Source organism: Diadema antillarum, unplaced genomic scaffold, assembly GCF_040938485.1.
Source record: "Diadema antillarum isolate AM-2024a unplaced genomic scaffold, OU_Dant_1.0 seq00001921_RagTag, whole genome shotgun sequence".
NCBI classification, from domain to species: domain Eukaryota; kingdom Metazoa; phylum Echinodermata; class Echinoidea; order Diadematoida; family Diadematidae; genus Diadema; species Diadema antillarum.
The window spans coordinates 32,441-52,943 of NW_027272584.1; the positions used below are offsets into that span (position 1 = coordinate 32,441).

At 38.5% G+C, this 20,503-nt stretch overlaps 1 protein-coding gene across 1 annotated transcript; it reads left to right on the plus strand.

Moving 5' to 3' along the window:
• Window positions 1-11,519: 11,519 nt before the first annotated feature.
• Window positions 11,520-18,887, plus strand: LOC139713197 (large ribosomal subunit protein uL11-like). The gene is made up of 5 exons (XM_071624945.1): window positions 11,520-11,676; window positions 13,843-13,916; window positions 15,617-15,797; window positions 17,062-17,261; window positions 18,721-18,887. Exons 1-5 carry the CDS (start codon window positions 11,640-11,642, stop codon window positions 18,724-18,726), a joined length of 498 nt encoding a protein of 165 aa, XP_071481046.1. The 5' UTR covers window positions 11,520-11,639; the 3' UTR covers window positions 18,727-18,887.
• Window positions 18,888-20,503: the final 1,616 nt, after the last annotated feature.

The following is a 20,503-nucleotide window of genomic DNA, read 5'->3' on the forward strand; positions in this document are numbered from 1 at the left end:
GAGAGAGAGAAAGAGATTCTTATGTAACATATATTACACTATGAATTTTTTTTCCAGCATTTTATAAGTAGAACTATTTCAGTGTTGAATGCCAATTTCATTTACGTTGAATTCATTTTTATATCAAGTTGTATCTGAAATTGACATGCATGTCTCACATAGTAAATGTATCGTCTTGGAAGGTTTATATCAATGATCATTGTCTTAGTTGGTTTTTGTGTTGTTTTTTTGGTCCGCCATTTTTTTGAGCTCTGTTTGTGAGTGCAAGGTTTGTGCAGCTTGTCAACTAATGGATAATAAAAGACCTTGTAGTGTGACAATTCATGGGTGGTCCAATTAAATCTATCTTCGTTCGCTGCCCACCGGGTACCATTCGAAAACCATGAATGGCTGCCGTCAGTCACAATTCCACGAACATGTGCATCGAAGCATACTATGCTCATCAGTAACGTTCGACTCCCGTTGAGATTCTTTTGGCTGTGCGTGCACTAGGATAGGGATCTGTGATATGATTCTGTCATAAATCTGTACATGGTTCGTCAACGGGGATTCTCGAATTTATATCGTGAGCCGCGTAAGCCTACCCGCTCCATTGTATTCCCACTCTCCCGCGGGGTCTTGAAAGGTGATATTTTAGTCTCTTGTGTTGATTAATGTTATGTTTAGCCCATTGCAGCATATTTTCCCCACTGACCGAAAGATCGGTCTGTATCTGGTCGTCGGGATATGTTCCGTGGAGACTGCGTCTTACTTCACATCCGTGAAGTCAGACGCAAAAAAAAAAAATGATCAAAGACTCCTCTGGACAGATGGATTTTTCTGTCTAGTTACCCCATTGCAATTTAAAGGTGGAAAACAGGTTGACTATGTTTGTGAAAATTAATTTCTGCAGTTGATATTTCAAGTGAAATCAAGCAAGCACTTGGGGGGGGGAAACAGCTAAAGTCTTTCAAAAAAATGGACTTTGGATTTGTAACTGTCATAACGTCTGAAGAGAAGACAGTTTTTGTGGAATTTAGAACAGTGGACACTTTGCTAGTTGACTTTGATTTGATGCACTTTCAGGGGTGTGATTGTGTACATAATTGTATACCAAGTTACTGGCAAAGGCCCATTGATGTGTGGGTATCAGTCATGTTTGGCCCCTGCCATTGCATGGGAAGTTTTATGCACGCAGTTTTACAAATTCAAACTTTTTAACAATACCTTATTCCCATATTTTTTTTTTCTTATTTAAAGAAATCTGTATACAGTATTATTTTATGTGCTTTTAAAAACTCTTTTAATGACTTGTGTTTTTGTTAAACTTTTTCAAATAAACTACTTGTAGCCAGAGCTGTTTAAATCGTTAATGCAATTGAAATGGAGTAACTGCAGTAATAGCAAGCATGTATTTCTGATGTGAGTGTAGCAGGCATACAATTAACATGATATTATATACATAAACCTGTATGTATGCATGACAAGCACACAGGTAGCATATTTGTTTTATAATAAATATCCCTGGGAATTGGAGGGGAGAGGAACCACTGATTAAATGTGAAAATTGTGGCGGTAAACCTCCAAATGGGCATTCCTTGAGTATCATAAAAGAATACATGACTGTGTTCAGTAAACTGCCACAGGGAATGGAGTAGTGGACTATTTCACGATAATGCTCTATTTTTTCATATGAATTTTGGTGGCATGATACGTAAAGCTGTCAAACTTTGACAGAGTGAGTCATGTAGGATGTTCTATTCACAATAACACTGGATTATATAGACCAATGCTGTCACTGTCGAGAGATATACAAAGTGTGTATGAACAAATGTCAAAATTTTTATAGATTGTTTGTTGATTGGTCTATTTAGACACAACTGTGAGAAATATTGAATGTGGTAAATCTGCTCGCGGACAAATTTTCACTTAGAGGCATTGACCATTTAAATTCAACTTTTTTTTTTCTATTATGTTGTATGGAAACGATATTAGAGACAATAATATCTTCGGATATGCACATATTTTTTTTTTCTTTTTTAACTGGAAACATTAACAACCAGTGCCCCTTATTTACAATGTTGAGATTCTCTGAAATTGTCATTTTGTTTGTGCAGTGAGCAACTATAGTGAAAGACTGTAATCGCATCAATCTTTGACATGATACGTACTTATGTTGTTAACGTGTTCCATGAAAGTTGACTATGCTTGTGGTGTTTTTTTTTTTTTTCTGGTGTAGGCAGTTTAAACATCGACTTTTCCACAATTATGTACATGTACTCCGACGAGCAAAACATGCATCAAACATTACAGAAAATTGACAAGCAAGTAATGATATTATTCTTCTTTCTTTCTTTTGAGGAGGAACAAAAAAAAAAATATTGTGAAAAAATCAATTTAGTGGAAGCAGGCGTTCTCATTGGTGGTCTTCATCCAGCCCTTTTATTGATTTATTAATTGTTGAATTAGAAAAAGGTCCTGAAAGTCTGGAATAAAAGCCTACTTTTTCATTTGTTTTGTTCTCATTATGCTTTGTTTTCCCCACACATCTGTTTTGAGTGTATATAAATCAAGTGTGTCAGGGAGTTTCAAGTGTTCAACAATGGTAGCAACAACAACAACAACAACAAATTTGCTCGGTGTATGATTATGTGAACAATGTAAAGGTACATGTAATTCCATTATATTAAATGAAAAACATTTTTAAAGTAACAGGTGTGTCATAGTTTATCATTGTTGTGTCTCGTTTTCACATCTCTGAATTCAAAATTCATGTCAGGAGGTGAGCTTTGAGTTGTAATACATATGAAGAGTTTGTTCGCAAAAAGCGATAAGTCCATATTTGCCAAATGGAGATATTTGACATTAAAGGTCAAGAAAAATAAAGATAATAATAAGAAATTTTTTGCTTGTTTTGACCATAACTTCAAAAGTGTACCTTTGTATGAAGTAACCAATACATGTATATCATTTAAAAGTTATTGCATGTATTTTGTACATCATGACAGAGACCTTACTTCAAAATCTTCAAAGATGGACTTATCGGTTTTTGCGAACAAACTCTTCAAATGTACAGTGGAACTGGCTGATACATGTATGACATCTTTTCGATACGTGTAGCTCTACTACATGTATGTGGTATATAATATACTGTTTACAGTATCTCAATGGCACAGATTCCTAGGTGTAATGCACTAAAAATATATTCTAATTTTGTTCAGTTATGTCAAAAATCATGAACAAATACACTCCAAGACAATATGATTGCATACATGTAGTATATTCCATACTCACTCATGCTGTTTGATTACAGGAATGTTTAGATGCAAAAAAAGATGCAAAGGTGTATTACGTGTATTACTGCACCAATAGACCAAAGAACATCCACTAAGGCCCAAATTCACAAAGGTGGTACAATCTTTGTCCATGGTGTTAAACCATGGAAGAAGATTAACATAGTTTGTATGGGGCGCCAAGTGTTGCTTGGCCTATTTCGTTACGAAATCAGTCATTTCGGCGACAAAGTGACCATTTCTTTACGAAATGACCGATTTTGCAACAAAATCGGCCATGTGACACTTGGCGCCCAATACAACCGGTACTACGGTCTTTGTCCATTGCTTAAACCATGGACAAAGATTGTACACGTACCACCTTTGTGAATTTGGGCCAAAGAGTTATACAAGGACCTGCAACTGTTCTTTTTTTTCTATTAAAAAAAAGAAAAAAAAATTACAGTGAATCATTTTTTGCTACAACTTTGTGCAATAGGACATGAAAACATTTACACAAAGAAAATATTACGTTAACATTACCCATTACACACATTACATGTGAAAACATCACACCAAGGCATGTAACACACTAAAAACCTTGTATGTCATGATTCTCTTGATTAAACAAACATCTGCATTTTTCAAGATACAAGATATTGTGCTATCCTCACAAACCCAAGCACACTTATATCTATTTTGTATTGCATTTTTAGAACAGTCCTTATGTGCTGAACAATTTTTGTAAGTCTAAAAGTACATGTAATCGTTAACAGAATTCTTGCTTTGTTTTGTGTTCATTTTTTGTGTTGTTTTAAACCCTAATCAGGCTGGGCTTTTTTGGCTATGCTATATCTGGGGGGGGGGGGGGGGGGGGGGGGCGGATTCCGTCCCCCCTTCAGATCTCGCCTATGGAATGCGTGATCGCGCCGAAAATCGGCACACGCGACGCCCGCGACGTATACTATCAAAATGTATGGTTGCTTTCTCCGAACAATTTTTCTTATATTTTATATTAATTGATTATTGTAATTTATGCATAAAATCAGTTTTGGGCTCTAAATCACTTATTAATGCTCTAATTAAGCTAATTTCTTTTTAAAAATGTTTCTTGTATCATTCTCCTGAGACATAGGATAAAAAAAAATCTGTATCGAAATTAATTTCTTATGTATTTGATTGTTTTTTTGAATTTCTTATGTATTTCCTTGTTTTTCGACCTTTTGTTTTTGTTTGTTTTTTGGCCAAAATTTGTCACAGACATTTTTCGAAGCTTTATTATGCTAAAATAAATTAATTTCGTCCATTCTAAGTCAAGATATGAATTTTTATGTGAATTAATTGAAAAAGCACAATTTGCATTGGATTTGTACACAAAATCACGTTTTGGAGCAATTTTGGGGTTGACATATTTTTTCCGAACGGGCGTCGCGTCAAAACGGTACGCGCGGGCGCAACAATTTTGGTCTCAAAAGTTGCGCGATACTTGAAAGAAAAAGTCATGAAACATCGCGGCGGGAGCTTATCGCGCTGTGAAGATATTGCGCGAAATGTCGGGGGGGGGGGGGGGGCGGATTCCGCCCCCCCCCCCCCCAGCCTGATTAGGGTTAAAACAATCACATCAATACTAGTGAAAGTGAAAACGAGATTGTGTGTATGTGCGTGTGTGCGTGTGTGTGTGTGTGTGTGTGTGTGTGTGTGTGTGTGTGGAGGGGAGGGGTGGAGACAGTAAACTGTTATAAACCCAAATATAATGATCAAATGTGGATTGAGTGCATGTATCATTATTAGAACACATCAAAGAGATTTGAGGATAATCTGACAATCCGTTCAAAAGTCATGAATTTTTTAAGTTTCGGCGCCACCATAGCATAGAAAACTCAACATTCCTGACATCACCGCAGGAAGAAAAATAAAGAAAATATTATGATATTGAACATTCAACATACCTTGGTATTTCATTTGTAACGGAAGAACACAAGACTAACTTCTTTCAGAAGGCAGCTGGAGGAATGATATTAGCCGTACCATGTGTCAGTAACAAGTGGGGAGGATGTTTTTCATCCGGGTTATTATCTTCTTTTATATCATTGTCCTGTGATGACGTCATAAGCTGCTGTAATCTTCTTATCCAGCAATGGCAACACCAAAAACTGTAAAAGTTCATAACTTTTAAACAGAATTGTCCGATCTTCCTCAAACTTCACTGACATGACTGATATTATGGTCTATTAGTATTGCTCGTCAGATTTACTCGATCCAATGATATAAAAAGTATATAAATGATATACAACGTATAAGATTTGTTATTTCGAAAGTTCAATAATCCAAAAACTGAAACAAGGTTTGTATGTTCCCTCGCCATGTCTTTTGTTAGTCACATTAATCAGGGCCGGCGGAGTAGGGGCCCACTTCCGAGTTTCATGAGCTAACAATCAAAAAAAAAAAAAAAAAAAAAGGTCCTTAGGTCATCTCTCCTTACCGACCGCGCTCGCACTTCAAGATCTCTATCTAGCTATTTATATTTAGTGCCACTTACGTACTTCCGGGTTAATAAAAAAACTGGGTTAATCCAAAAACTGAACAAGGTTTGCATGTTCCCTCGCCGTGTCTTTTGTTCAATAGTCACATTAACAGAAACATGCAAGTTGGATGCTGAGTCGAGGGGAAGGTGCATTCCAATGTCTTTTGTTAAACATTTCAGTACTTTAGCGATGATTGACAGATGAGGTCATCGGAGGAATATTGGTTTGGAAGGATTTTTTTTTTTTTGTGGGCGTTCCCAAGTGATCTGAAGAAAAATAGAAGAACAATCGTCAAAAATATATGGAATGTTTCTATATAGATATTCGTTTCACCATAAAAGTGATGTTGAGGGTATCATAAATCAACACAAATCAAAATGCATTTGGATTTCAGGGGCCCTTTAAGGAAAAATATTACTGGATCCGCCAATGACTAAAATCAGCGAGCTGAATAATTAGTATTATGTATCGCTTTAACTTTAGGAATGTATTCACGTCGAGAGATATGATCAATTTGCTTGTGAACATGCCTTACTAACACGTCGTGCTAGGGTCATAACGCAAAATCAAGTTCAAACAAGTTCAAATAAAACGCACACACACACACACACACACACACACACACTGACGGTGATAAAAAGTAGGTTTTGTTGAATCAAAGAATAAAAAGGACGTTGATTTGGTTTTGATCTCTGTCTTTCTGAGGTTCTCTCCCCCCCCCCCCTCTCTCTCTCTCTCTCTCATCTTCTCCTTGCCTAAAGTCACGTGTTTGTTTTTTTCATAAAGTTTGGTTGAACATCCTAGAATAAAGTATATTCCCAAAGCGAATTTACGTTTTTCTTTATTCATTTTGTGGCTATTCATTCTTGTTTCTAAATTGGCCTAGAACTATTTTCTTTTTTAAATGATAGGCCAATGATCCAATGAGTGATCATGACTCTTTCTTATCAGAAATCATTGCTCGATTTGTTAGATTTTATATTCTGGTTCTGGTAATTTACAAGCATTATGCCACTTTAGTCCATCATTAAGTTTATCATCCTTAATACATCGTATTGCTAGCATTGTCATCCTTATAATGCACAGCAGGACGGCCGGGTGTGCATCACCACATCATTACAACCGCATCTACAACCTCATTATTATTTGATATCATTCTCCTAATAGGCCATGGGGTGAAGCTGAAAAAGAGGCTTAGAAAATGGGTTTCGTTCCAGCAACACTGGCACTACTTTCTGAATGCGGAAATGTGATGTTTTGTACATCCTAAATATACTGTTAAAAGTTCTCCTCGAAATATCCTGCAGTTTTTGCGAAAATCCATATTTTATAAACTGCGACCAGCAGCCCAATACACATATCGTAATGGGGCTGCGGATTGTAACATTTAGGATCATGACAGGGAAGTATCGCGGACAAATGTCAACCTTAAATCGAACAAAAATTCTTCAATTTGAAGACTTACAAGTAAGGTTGAAGTATTGACAACAGGGTTCGTGCAAGGTTTGGTTCTACATATAGTCATTTTCTGTTCGATTTGATGACTTAATATGACTAGGTCGAGAGGAATCTGGGAGAGCTACGCTGAATTGACGGTCAGCGCAGGCGCACACATCACTGCGCACAAATTTCGTATCCATTGACTGGATATTAGATGTCTGTGTGTGCATGCGCTGGCCGTCAATTCAGTGTAGCTCTCCCAGTTTCCTCTCGACCGAGTCACATTTAGTCATCAATTTGAACAGAAAGGAACTATTTGCAGAAGCAAACCTTGCACGAACTCTGTTATCAATACTTCAAATTTATTAATAAGTCTTCAAATTGAAGATTTTTCCCGATTTTAAGTTGATATTTGTCCGCGATAAAATATCCGTCATGATCCTGTATGCTACAGTTCACAGCCCCATGACGCTATGCGTATGGGGCTGCTGGCCGCAGTTATGCGTATGGGGCTGCTAGCCGCAGTACAGTTCCCATAGTGTTTCTAAGCTGAAATGCATATACTAGTACACATTTGTAAAGCACTGCTTTTAGCCATATACCTAGAAAAAAAAAGTGAAGTTTTGGTTTAATAGCTGCATTATATCTCATGTTTCAGCTTTTCCTGATGCTGGCTATGCAAAGGAGGACAAGAGCAAAGTGGTTCAAGACCATATTATGAGAGAGAGCACTGACTGACCGTCAGAGGTCAAGGCAAATGCCTTATATTCTGTTCAAAGACATGTTATTAATCAAATGACTAATCATTCAAGGCAAACAAAATAAAAAAAATCAGTGTGTTTGTTTGTGTGTGTGTCCGCGTGCATGTGGGAGAATCTTATTGTACACACACACACACACACACACACCCTCACATGCACACACACATACGCACACACATAGTTATGAAGATTCAATATACCCAAGTGTATTAAAATATTATTCTTCATGCCTTGGCCATTTATCACATCAGCATCATAAAAAAGATTATCATAAACATGAACACACACAATGATATAATACATGTACTGATCAGTGCATTACACATACACAGGTGCATAAAAACGCTGACATATCTACACTCACACGCACACATACAAACTCATTTACACACATGAGACATTACTATTAAACAGATCATATTGTTTATCAGTAAACATGTTTTTCTTTTCTTCTTCTTCTTAAGAAGCTTTATACTTAGATCACATAGCAATCACGTTGTTCATGAAATATTATACATTACTTTAGCACTAGAAAATTTAATCTTCATAAAATTTCCTGAAGTTTTCATTGCTATCATTAGGTTACAACATGGTGGGACACTACCTCCTTTCATGTAAGATAGCTCAAAATGATAATCAGTCAAATTTTCTAGTTTTAATAAATTTCCTGGAACATTCCATGGTCCAAATATCCTTGAAAGGGTGTAAAAGTTTTGAAAAATGCCAATATATAAAATAAAGGCAAAATTATAGTTTACCCATTCATGAGTGAGAACTGTTGGATTCTGCATTGGAGGCAATGTGTACCTGAAAATCTTGGAGAGAATAAAACAGATTTGGCATTAAAAATTATGATAACATTGCAATTGACATCCAATATCAGAGGATCTGTGCAAACCTGACTCAACTTATGCACAATTTTCATTTGGCTGGTGTGTATTAGTTTTAGCAAACTGATTTTGTACTCACACCTACATTGTACTGACCTTTCTACATGAACATTCTGTTTCAGTATTAATAATAGTTACATATTTTTTTCCCCAGAGTGGGAGAAACAAATTTTAATCGTAGTCATTCAGTTTTATGAAAAAAAAAAAACACACTTAGGAAAACATCTTTGTTCTTAGAATAAGTCAACCCTAATCAAATCATAATAGTGGGCAGAAATGTTTGCTAAAGGGCGAACAATCACATACTGAGGCAAGGAGTCAAAACATGTTGCATAAACATTGGCATTCAAGACACTTTATCATGCACAACTTTGGTAAGATGTCAATTCTTGAATATCAATCACATTGACCAAAGCATTGGTGCATATACAGTACATTCTGTTGTTTCTGAACTTTGCACTGAAGTTCTTTGTGTATGTGTGTGAATGTTTCAGTGGTGTATAGGCCTATATATTGCTCCATTTTATCAAGGACAACTTATAGTAACATGACAATGTTTTCATGCTTCAATATCAATCATATTAACCTATTTCCCTTGGCAAGTAATGAGCAGGTTGACTCTGTTGCAAATGATGCATTTCACAGGCAACACAGCAGAACCTGAAGAGCTTCCAGAAGAAAATCTTGATCTTGATGTGAGCGTCTTAGGGGAGGAAACAGATGCTCCTGCTGACGGACCAGGCTCCTCCTTCAGCTTTCGTTTCCTAGCGAGATTCAGGCGTTTGCTATCTATAAACCTCTTGTAGCACGTTTCATGAAATCCTATTTAATACAATGGAGAAATGAACAGCAATGATTAGCCGTTGGATTTTGTTAGGGGGAAAAAAGGCTAAATGCTAGAGGGAGGGGTTGAACATTACACTCAATATATCATCAAATGTACGGTAGACTATTGACTGCCAATATTTGAATCTTGTAATTACCAATACACAGGCCCTAGTACTATGCCAGGTAATCATTAACACCTCATGATCATTGTCATCATCAACTACTTCAACTTGTACTTGCAGTGCAATTACTGATTTTAAATTACAACTACAGCTTTCAGCACCTGATCACATGCAATATCAATTATCATAATTATGAATACAACTGCCTTATCATCATTAATACTAGTAATCCTTGGCCTTTCACTATCACCACCACCCACTGCTTTATAGTTTGGCACAACATAATGGTAATCATATGTTTTAGGAAGTTTAATTGTTGCAATTATGTTATTGTCATTGTTGGTCTTTTAGATCTATTTATATCAAATATTAATAAGTTAATTTAATGAGATGCTAAATGTGTGTTTTGAGGGAGGATTCGCCAATTTCGGGGTGAGAGAAACAGGATGGATTTTTAATATTAATACTCCATGGCCATGATTGTGAAAATATAAATTTACATGCAGTTTAGACCTTTTTCAATCCAGTCCTGTGTGTCAAGACTTTTACAAAACAATATCACCGATCTGCTACATCAACCTAACCTGGGCTGTACATAGAACAACATGTAAAATTACATCTAGGCGACATTTTATAACGGCGCTATGCCATGCCAAGGTGAAATTCAAGATAATTTATCTAAGTAACAGACACGCTAACGGCTAAGCTACTGCATTAGCGCCCATTATAACATACACAAGCAACGTTCATAAACATAGCTATTAAACGTTGTACAATTGTACTTGTAGTCATCATGGTCATTAACATTATGAGTGAGACTGCACTGCAGTGTCGACTGCTACGACTCGACTGTACGCACGTAAACTAACCTGTAAATTATCCTACTACGTAGATTGCAGTCAGTCCCCCTGAGCAGCTGAATCACTTCGTTCTGGTACTGGTCTGCGATTTCACGGTCTCCCCCACTCAATTTGATCCACTCTTTGGCACACAAAATAGGTTTCGTCTATCTTAGGTTTGTCATAGCCGTGAAATTTTCAAACTTCATCGATGTTACATGCATAATAACGCATAATAAGTTTCGGCTGAGCAGACGACGTAGACGCGTCGACAGGCTCACAGGGGGCGGCCATTTTGACTCGTAAACAATAATTCTCGATTCGGATTGGATAACATATATCACATGATCGTTCGCGAATGAATATCGTACACGGCAAAGTGTACATATTCAGCTCCTCAGTGACAAAAAAGTTCACTGTTCCCCCCTAAATTACCAAAATACTGCAGGAGGGTTTGTGTCGAACTTTTTCCTGTAGCCTTTTTGGTTATTTGTTTACACGTAGCTGTGGAGACATTTTAGTGCCGCAGTTGTCGGAACGAAACAAGCGAAAAAACCAGCTCACCCCATGGCCTATAACAGTCCCTTTCTCCCCATTCAACCGTCGATGGGGCATCGTTCATTTTCTTCGTCATCTTCTTTTTTCTTTTTTTCAACGGCTCGTTCAAATAATTCATCATTATCTTCGTCGTCATTTCCATTGCCATCAATACCACGGTCGTCATGGTCATCGTCGTTATCACTTCCATCGTCATCACAGTTGGGGGCTTCGTCTTTATCATCCTGCAGCATTAGCTGCAGGCTGAGGGACTGTCGGGTGGTAGGACAAGAGATGGCGTTCTCCATTTACTGCAATTTTTCTGCCTTTTCGATTGAGACGTGGAAAAGTGGTTTGTGCAACTTTTCGGTCGTATCCAGAATCGGGTTCATCCGACACTTACCACTTTGATTTTCAGATCAAAATCCACCTCAAGTTAAAGAATCATGCCTCCAAAGTTCGATCCCAACGAAATCAAAATTGGTAATTTCCAATATCTATGATGAAATAGAGATTGAAAATCTTGTCGCTACATGGGCTAATATCACCCCGTACCGTGGTCCCACATATAGATGTCTACGTAGGACATTAGTTATTTTACAATAACCCACACCACCAGTAGGTCCTTAGTCTTATTCCTGTTTTACGGTCATCAAAGATACCCTATCAGAATTACGTTGACACTAATGTTGGGCAAAATCGTGAAATAGGCCCCACCGCAGTGCGCGTGCACCCGTGCGATGCTATGCTGTGGAAATCGGCCCCACCGCCGTATGCATCTCGCGTAAACGCCGTTTGGTGGGGCCGTATTCACGAGTATTATACTGTGGAAGAAAGCCCCACCGCCGTGCTTATCTACCGATGAACGCCACACGGTGGGGCTGAATTCACGAGTATAAACAGGCGAGCCGCCGTAGTATTTGTACGGATACGCAGTGGTGGGGCCTATTTCACGAGTATGCCCTAATGTTGTTTCTTGAAAGTCCCACCAGCCAGAGCAGAGTTAAATATGAAGCAAAAATCATGTGTGGTTGTGGGCCCCCATCATCTGATCATGATGGGATGGCATAAGCACGATGATCACTCGTGCTCGGTGCGGTGTCTTCGGAAGACTGTGATCATCGTGATTGTCTGGTGCGGCAATCGCTGACATTGTACTGGTACATCACACAGACATTGGTGGGATCGCATGTAGAATCTAGATGACTAAGAGTTTTCTATCATATAAAATTCCTTAAAATTAATACACAAAAAAATCATTGGTGGCTCATTACCCAGACTCACAGTAAGTCGCGCATTTAGATTTAGATGGGACACTAATTTGACCATCTTAAATCTGAGACTGGTCTGATAGCTGATGCAGACTAGACTACTAACTTGTTATAGAAGTTAATATAGAGCAGTAGGAAGTAGCATGCAGCACTATCCTACTCTTGAAGCCCACCATAAAAAACACAAAAAGGTGTAGAAATAATACTAGGGGCCTACCTACATTTTCGTTGTCATATTATGCCATTGCAATGAATGGTTGTACAAATGTAGAGTAAGAGCCCCAATTTTCGGACACTTCAGCTTTATTGCAATATTGGGCCTAGATCTAAATAAGAAAAGGGGAATCTACATTGGTAACACGTACAGTAACATGATGAATAAAAAGTAGAGGACTATTAAATTGTAAGCATGAGCACATGCATGGTCATTTGTATCTTGAAAGGGATTTAATTTCTTCCAGGTATGAATTTTTTCTAGTCTAATTTTGAAGTCTTTGTTCTCTTGATTGAAGACTACAATCAAGTACATATTTCGATAATTACTCAATAATAGGTTCTATGTTTGGTGTTTAAGGCTTTCCAAGTATAGCACTGAGTCATGAGGAAACTATAGGCATAGCACAGGGAAAAGTAGACCCTCAAATACAGTTTTAATTATTTAAAGAGAAGGGAATTTATGTCAAATTTTAAATTCTAAACATGATGGAAAGCATTTTCCGTTAGAAGATAAATTTGTTTCTTATATTGCGTTCTTTTGTATTCCAGTATGGTAAAATTATTGGAACAAATCGAGTTCCGGTTCTGTATTTGGAATGTGACCTTGCATATTTTTGTGACTCGAACATCTGCTCTCTTTAAAATGTGCAGTTGAATCTTCTTGAATAAAAAGCTCTCATTATGAAACAACAAATTTTGATCAAAAATTTTGTTTTTGTTTTTGTTTTTTCATCACCTTATTTGTCAGAATTTCAGTTTGACAAAGACTTGTGGTTTTTACTGGTTCCAGGAAAATTGTTGCAGCAAGAGTCCAATATGGTGTGCTGCTGTAGTTTTATTCAGTTAGCCTTGCATAGATCAGAGCCATAAAGATCAGGGAAAATCCATTGACTTTCATGAGCTTTGACTGACACAGTAGAATTACCACATGAAATATCCATCCAGGCTAAAATTTTCTTAGACTGTCAATTTTTAAACTTCATTTCTCCTGATAGTGAATTGTCTCTAACTTTGAAGTCTTCTTTGTGTGACTACAATCCGCTACTCACATTTTGATGGTATGAAGTTTTAGGTTTTCGAGGCTTAGGTTGGCACAGGCGACGATATTGACTGTATTTCTATGATCATGTTACCACGACTACAACTTCTGTTCTCTTCACAGTGTGCCTGAGGGCTGTAGGAGGAGAAGTGGGTGCCACCTCCACCCTGGCTCCCAAGATCGGTCCCCTCGGTCTGGTGAGTAATTCACTTTACACCCCAGGAACTCCTGAGCTGCCCAGGGCTGCCCCTCTCAGAACTCACTTAAAGGGATGATCTAGTGATTGGTCGAGATGTGAGGATTGGGCTTTTAACTTTTTGTGAGATACCAAGAAACCACATATTATTATTAAATAGTAAAGTAGCGTAGCATTCTAAGAGGAAATAAAAAGTTTATTTGATGAAAATTGGTTTTTGAAATGGCCGAGATACCGTAAAACAAAATAAAACAAAGTGATTACTAAAAAGTGGGTCCCACCTTTTATTAGGATTGCTCTGTTTTTGATATCTCGGCCATTTCAAAGCCAATTTTCATCAAATAAACATTCAATTCCTCTTGGAATTATATGATCTTTCATATTTTACAAGAGGTTTCTGGTCATCTCACCAAAAAAATGTTAGAAACCTGAAATTATGTCTTAGCCCAAACTATATGATCCCTTTAGCAACGACTACAATAATCTGGGTTGCTTTGTAGGCCATTGATGGGTGAAAATGTGCTTGTGTCTTTGCAAGTTCAAGATCTCTGGATTGCCTCACTCCAACTATAGTACAGTTACGGAGTTCATACAGAACAAAACCCTCTTGTAAGAGGTTAAATTTCTAGGTCCCAGCTCTTTATGTTTATTTGTGTTTGTGTCCTGATGAGTGGTAGTGAGAAACCAGATATAACAAGGTAATTGTTTTGTATACAGTTTTTAGGTCCTTGTTTGTAATTAGGTTTTCCTGTATGAGATACACTGCTGTCATAAAGTAGAGGCTGACATTTTGTGGAACCGTCGGGTTGTAGAGAGTTCACTGCAAGATTATATTTGTTGTCATAGACCCCGTTTACAGTGCGAGGCTCAGCCGCGGCCGAACCCGCCTTCATTTCAGTGTAAACGCGCAAGAGGCCAAATGCGGGGCCAAAATTGGCCGCGCATTTGACCATGCTCTGGAGGTGGTCTCGGCCGCGGCTGAGCCCAGCCTTTTCTCCATGTAAACGCAAACTGGGCCAAATGTGCGGCCAATTTTAGTCTGGCTTCCAAACCCTCTGCCCGTACTATTTCGTTATTCAGGATATTAATCCCCTCAACGTCGAAAACTAGTATAGTTTAAGGTGGTTTTGTCCTGCAAAGGATTTTTCCTTCAGTAAAGGCCTTTGCCCGAACGGCGACTTCGTCGCCACGGAATCCAGTTGGCAAAGGGTCTGAAAACCAGACTATACCAAATTGCGTTTGTTTACAAGCAGAGTGCCACTACAACAAAACATTGAAAGGCTTGGATTAAAAGCGCGGCCGAGCCCGGCAGTGTAAACGGACAAAATTGCGGGGCTCGGCCCCACAATTGAGGCTGGGCTCGGCCGCGGCTCGGCCCAGCCCCACACTGTAAACAGGGTCAAAGTGACTGTTACATAGTCCATGGACCAGATAAATTATGAATAATATCAATTATGATTTTTGAATTGTAATACTGTGTGCTGTTCTTTCTCCCTTTCCGATTAAGGGTTATACACTATGTATTTTTTTCCCCCTTATTTGTGCACTTGTTTTGCTTTCTAAGTGTACCGGTTTGTGATGGTTTGCTGATTTTTGTACTTCATGAGAGAGAAATTCGCTTGTAGCAGAAATCAAATGTTTTGTGAGACAGAGTGTCTTAGACTTTTGGGTCAACATTTAATTTCTCGATTGTCTCCGCAGTCCCCCAAGAAGGTGGGTGATGACATTGCCAAGGCGACCCAGGACTGGAAGGGCCTGAAGATCACGGTCAAGCTGACCATCCAGAACCGACAGGCCAAGGTCAGCGTTGTCCCGAGCGCCTCCTCCCTCATCATCCGGGCCCTCAAGGAGCCCCCCAGGGACAGGAAGAAGGTCAAGAACAGTAAGTGGCCAAAATACGCTCATCTAGATCTGTCTGGTCAGTTTCAACCAGCATAATGATTGGATACCAAGACATGACTTGCCCGCATCACATGAGCTGCAGCCTATTGTGATAAAGCTGAAAGTGTATTCCAAAAAACTTAAGACTAAGTTGATATCACAAATTACTTGTGTCTAGCAAAAATTCTAGACTTTCAAATGTTTTCTAAAAGTGGAAGCTTCTTACCGTCGCTGGGGGGACAAGACCTCGTATCTACAAAATGTCAAATGTTCAGGAGAGCCAAAAAACATGGCAGCCAAAGCACTATGGCGAATGGGATAGCCTTTCCTTTGACACGCCAGGTGGCTCCATTTTTGGGGTAAGACAGTTGGGATTTGGACAGGACATCACTTAAATAATTATTTGACCATTAATCCAAAAAAGTCATTTTCACCAAATTTGCAGATACAAGGTCTTGTCGCCCCAAAGACATTATGATTGATTTTGTGAAAGACTCTTTTGAAATTGATAGTGAGTTAGGCCCATTTTTAGCATGGTATCAGTTCCCATTGGTTTAATCCACGCAGTGAATCCTGATGTTTTGTTGTATTTTCGTGCAGAGTGAGGGGTAAGGTGTATGAGGGCTAGTGCGAGAGGTAGACCATGTAGGACTTGTTTGACTGGTGTTCAGGATGCAAAATGATTTATTCAAGATCTGTGTCTTATTACCAGCATTTTACAAGAATAGCAGAGCGCTGGGATTCTTCAAGTGCAGTGCTCAGTTTATGACAAAGAGTCACTGGTTTGCAGGGCTACATGAGTAGACACAGGAAGTGGGATGTGTGTGGTAGTAAACTGAGGGTTGATTACTGGCTAGTTGGTAACTAGTTTCCTGGTCACATCACTTATTGTTATGTCAGTAATTCAAGCAAAAGAATACTAAAGGATGGGACCTGCAAAATTATCTTCTTTTTATCAAGTATCTGCTGCACAAAGAAACTGCATTAAAATACAGACATTGTTGCTCACTTAGAACGAGTTACCACTTTAAAAGAGATGAATTAGGGAGTCTCAATTTTCCATTACTGTATCTAGCTACTGCTAGTGTCTTGTTCGCAACAAGGTACCAGTAATAACGAGATAAAAACCAGCAGTCCCGCAATCTTGTTAAAGAGTAACAGGGTATCCTTTTATTTTGTAGCGGCTAGTGGCTATTGAATTCCCATCTGTATATTATTTGATGCCATGAATCCCATTGTTTCCTCTCCCCCAACCCCCTCCCCAGTCTCCCACAGCGGTAACATCACCATGGACGACATCCTCGATATCGCCAGGACGATGCGGGAGCGCTCCATGGCCTGCAAGCTGGAGGGCACAGTCAAGGAGGTGCTGGGGACCGCCCAGTCCATCGGCTGCACCATCGACAAGCAGCACCCCCACGACGTCATCGACAAGATCAACGATGGCGAGATTGAAATCCCCGACGTAAGTGCGAGATGTGCAAGAGATATTGCCATTGCAGCCATGACATCCAATGTCAGAATGACTTTCCTTGTCTCCTTGGTTTGTTGCAACTGATTGACAGATTGCCCTACATTGACAAAAAATAAGTACCGAATTCATCAGTGTTTTGGTAGTAGCTATCATAAAGAATCATGGGCATGCATACTTGACCAGGATTCGAACCTACGACTCTATGATCACGGGACATGCGTATCATAAATGCACTAGACCAGCGAGCTTTGCCTGACAGCCAGTGCTGGTTTTGATCCTTATTGTATGCAGTGGGTACTGTGTAATTATTCAAATTACATCCATGTAGAGCAGTCTGTTGCAATAAAACCAAGTTGATGCAAGAATTTCATTAATTTGAACATTAGTTTGTTGTTTGTAAGGAACAAAAGACTGAGGAAGCATAGCTCGATCAAAATATAGAACTCTCATGCACCTGAAAAATTACTTACTGTTTGCTGCACCTCTCACTTTTCACCCCACCTTTCAAAAAACAAACAAAACAACAAAAACATGAAAAAAATTAACAAATGTGTGTTGTCTGTAATTCAGAATTACAGTTACAGTGTAGTGTAGTGTTTTGTGACTCAATGACACACTTTGATATAAAGGATGTATGCTGATAGTTGCACAGTTCTTTTTCTTTTTTATCTTTTTTTCGTTCACATATTTTTATGAAAGGCAAAGGTGTAATGAAAATGAAACTCATTTGGTAAAGCTGGGAATAGATCTGTAAATGTTGTTGTATACTGTGGGAACTCTTAATTGCTAGGAAGAGATTCTGACTTTGGTTTTGGCAGTAATACAATGTATTCTATATTAGAAGTCTTAAACAGGAATACAGGCGACTCCCATTAAACTAAGTCCTTGGGACTGGCAGATTTCTTTTGCTTTATTGAAATTTCATTGAAGGTGAACAAATAAAATACATGATAAATTTGCCATGACCACTCTACAGCGTGGATTTGGCTTAATATAAGTTACATTTGTTATTATTGATATCATAATTATGATTATGATTATTATTTTTGTTATTATTATTATTATTATTATTATTATTATTATTATTGTTATTAAGCTGTATAGATGAATTGCACTCCCGTTAAAATGAACACTGTTATAATGAAATTGCGGTTACAACGAACTAGAAATTCAGGCTGCAACACTATCTGCTCTTTTGTTCCATTATAACTAAATTTCTGAATCACAAAAGAAAACTGCCAATCCCGACGACTTTGTTATAAAGGGAGTCCACTGTATTTTGTGATCTGAAGTTTTACTATCTTGTAACAGAATTTTGTTACTGCTCCAATTGTTTGTTATAATGGGAGCACATTGTATGGGAAAGTCATGATGGCATTGCGCAACCTCGTGTTCAGTCATCTTCATAATGATATCTATTCTTTCTTTTATTCTTTCTTTGTCTTTATAGGAATAGCCTGGGACCATTGCAGTAGGAGAAGCTGTCTCTTCACTGAGCCTAGTTTGGGGTTATGATTCTTCAAGCATCTAGCAGCATTTTTGTCATCTTGTGTTGCAAAGATTGTGTAGACAATGACAGCAAAAAACATTAAAATGGCATAAAAATTACAGAGAGAACTGTTTCGTTGTATTTCATTCACCTATGTCATTCCTGTAAAGTGATCATGAGTGTGTGGGTGATTTTGTGCATATAATTGTAGGGTTCGGGTTCACTTGCCTCTCTAGCACTCATCACACCAAAAGCAGACTAGGGCAGCACACACGTGTTACTTGGAAGGAGTCCCCTGGGTAACTGACTCGTAGCCATTTTTTTCTTCACACAATTGGGCATGGGTTTACATACATGTAACATAAATATTCATATACAAAATCAACATGACAAAACATGCAAATAGGAAACAAAGGTTAAAACTAAATATTCATAATATGTAAATGATGTATAGGCTTGGGTGATTTGGGCATGTTTTCAGTATTACAGGGACCAATGGGTGAGAAGTGAAAGAGCGGGAAAATGTCATGTGATATGTGGTGTTTCTGTGAAAAGGTGGATGCGTGGATGCATGTGGATGCGAGTATGTATGTGGTCTGGGTTGATATATTGGTGTATAGAGGGGTGGTACATGTTATAACAGAAGGGGGAATACACTGATAATTAATGGTTCAAAATAAATCCTAGAGAAGAAAAGATATTACCGTGAACTCCAGCAGACTGGAGAACAAATAATTAGAGTGCTTGTCCTCTAGAATGATGAATTTTACACATTGTCAATGCACTGTTCGACCAAGCAATCGTGTGTTTATTTTATGCACTGAAAAATTACACAATTTCAAGAAAACCAATTTGAAATCATGCGCTAGATGCATATTTCTTTTAACTCCATTTAAGTTTTTAGAATTTATATTCCGAATACAGCTGTATACATTTTCCCTCCACACATGGTACATGGACATGTGAGTACACTATGAAAGCAATGTCCTCCACAATTATCACGATTTGTAATGCACATGTTAGAGTGCATTAGTGGAGATGTAGTGTACAGTACTTACAATGGTGTAATCGATTGCACTCAAATTTCATCTCTGTCGAACCGTTGATCAAGAAACGAAGTGTTCATTATAATTTCTGAATAACATTTAGATGTCGGTAGATCAATAATTATTGTTTCATACACACACACACACACACACACACAAATTCATATAAAGTAAACAATATAACAGAATCGTCATTGAGAATTCCATTGAAAATTTAATCTTCTGCAGAAACAGGAAAATACCAGGAGAGCAAACGCCGTATTTCCGAAGAAAATGCCTGCGGAGCAATTTTTGGCTGAGCATTATGCCCACCTGGCTGAGCAAGTGTCAACAGAGCGAATGTCAACGGCGCGAAATGTTGCGGAGCATGTGTTGCCATTTCCGGAGCAATTGTCTGGGGATCGTGCTGTGGAGCCGTTTTAGACCCTGTTTACAGTGCGGGGCCGGGCTCGGCCGCGGCTCGGCCGCGGCCGAGCCCGATCTTAATTGCGCGGCCGAGCCCCGCAATTTTGTCCGTTTACACTGCTGGGCTCGGCCGCGCTTTTGATTCAAACCTTTCAATATTTTGTCGTAGTGGCGCTCTGCTTGTAAACAAACGCAATTTGGTATTGTCTGGTCTTCAGACCCTTTGCCAACTGAATACCGTGGCGACGAAGTCGCCGTTCGGGCAAAGGCCTTTGTCGAAGGAAAAAATCATT

Coding starts and splice junctions, on each gene's coding strand:
- LOC139713197 (XM_071624945.1), top strand. CDS start 11,640: ATGCCTCCAAAGTTCGATCCCAACGAAATCAAAATTG. Junction 11,677..13,842: donor TCCCAACGAAATCAAAATTG/GTAATTTCCAAT, acceptor TTCTCTTCACAG/TGTGCCTGAGGGCTGTAGGA. Junction 15,798..17,061: donor CAGGAAGAAGGTCAAGAACA/GTAAGTGGCCAA, acceptor CCCCCTCCCCAG/TCTCCCACAGCGGTAACATC.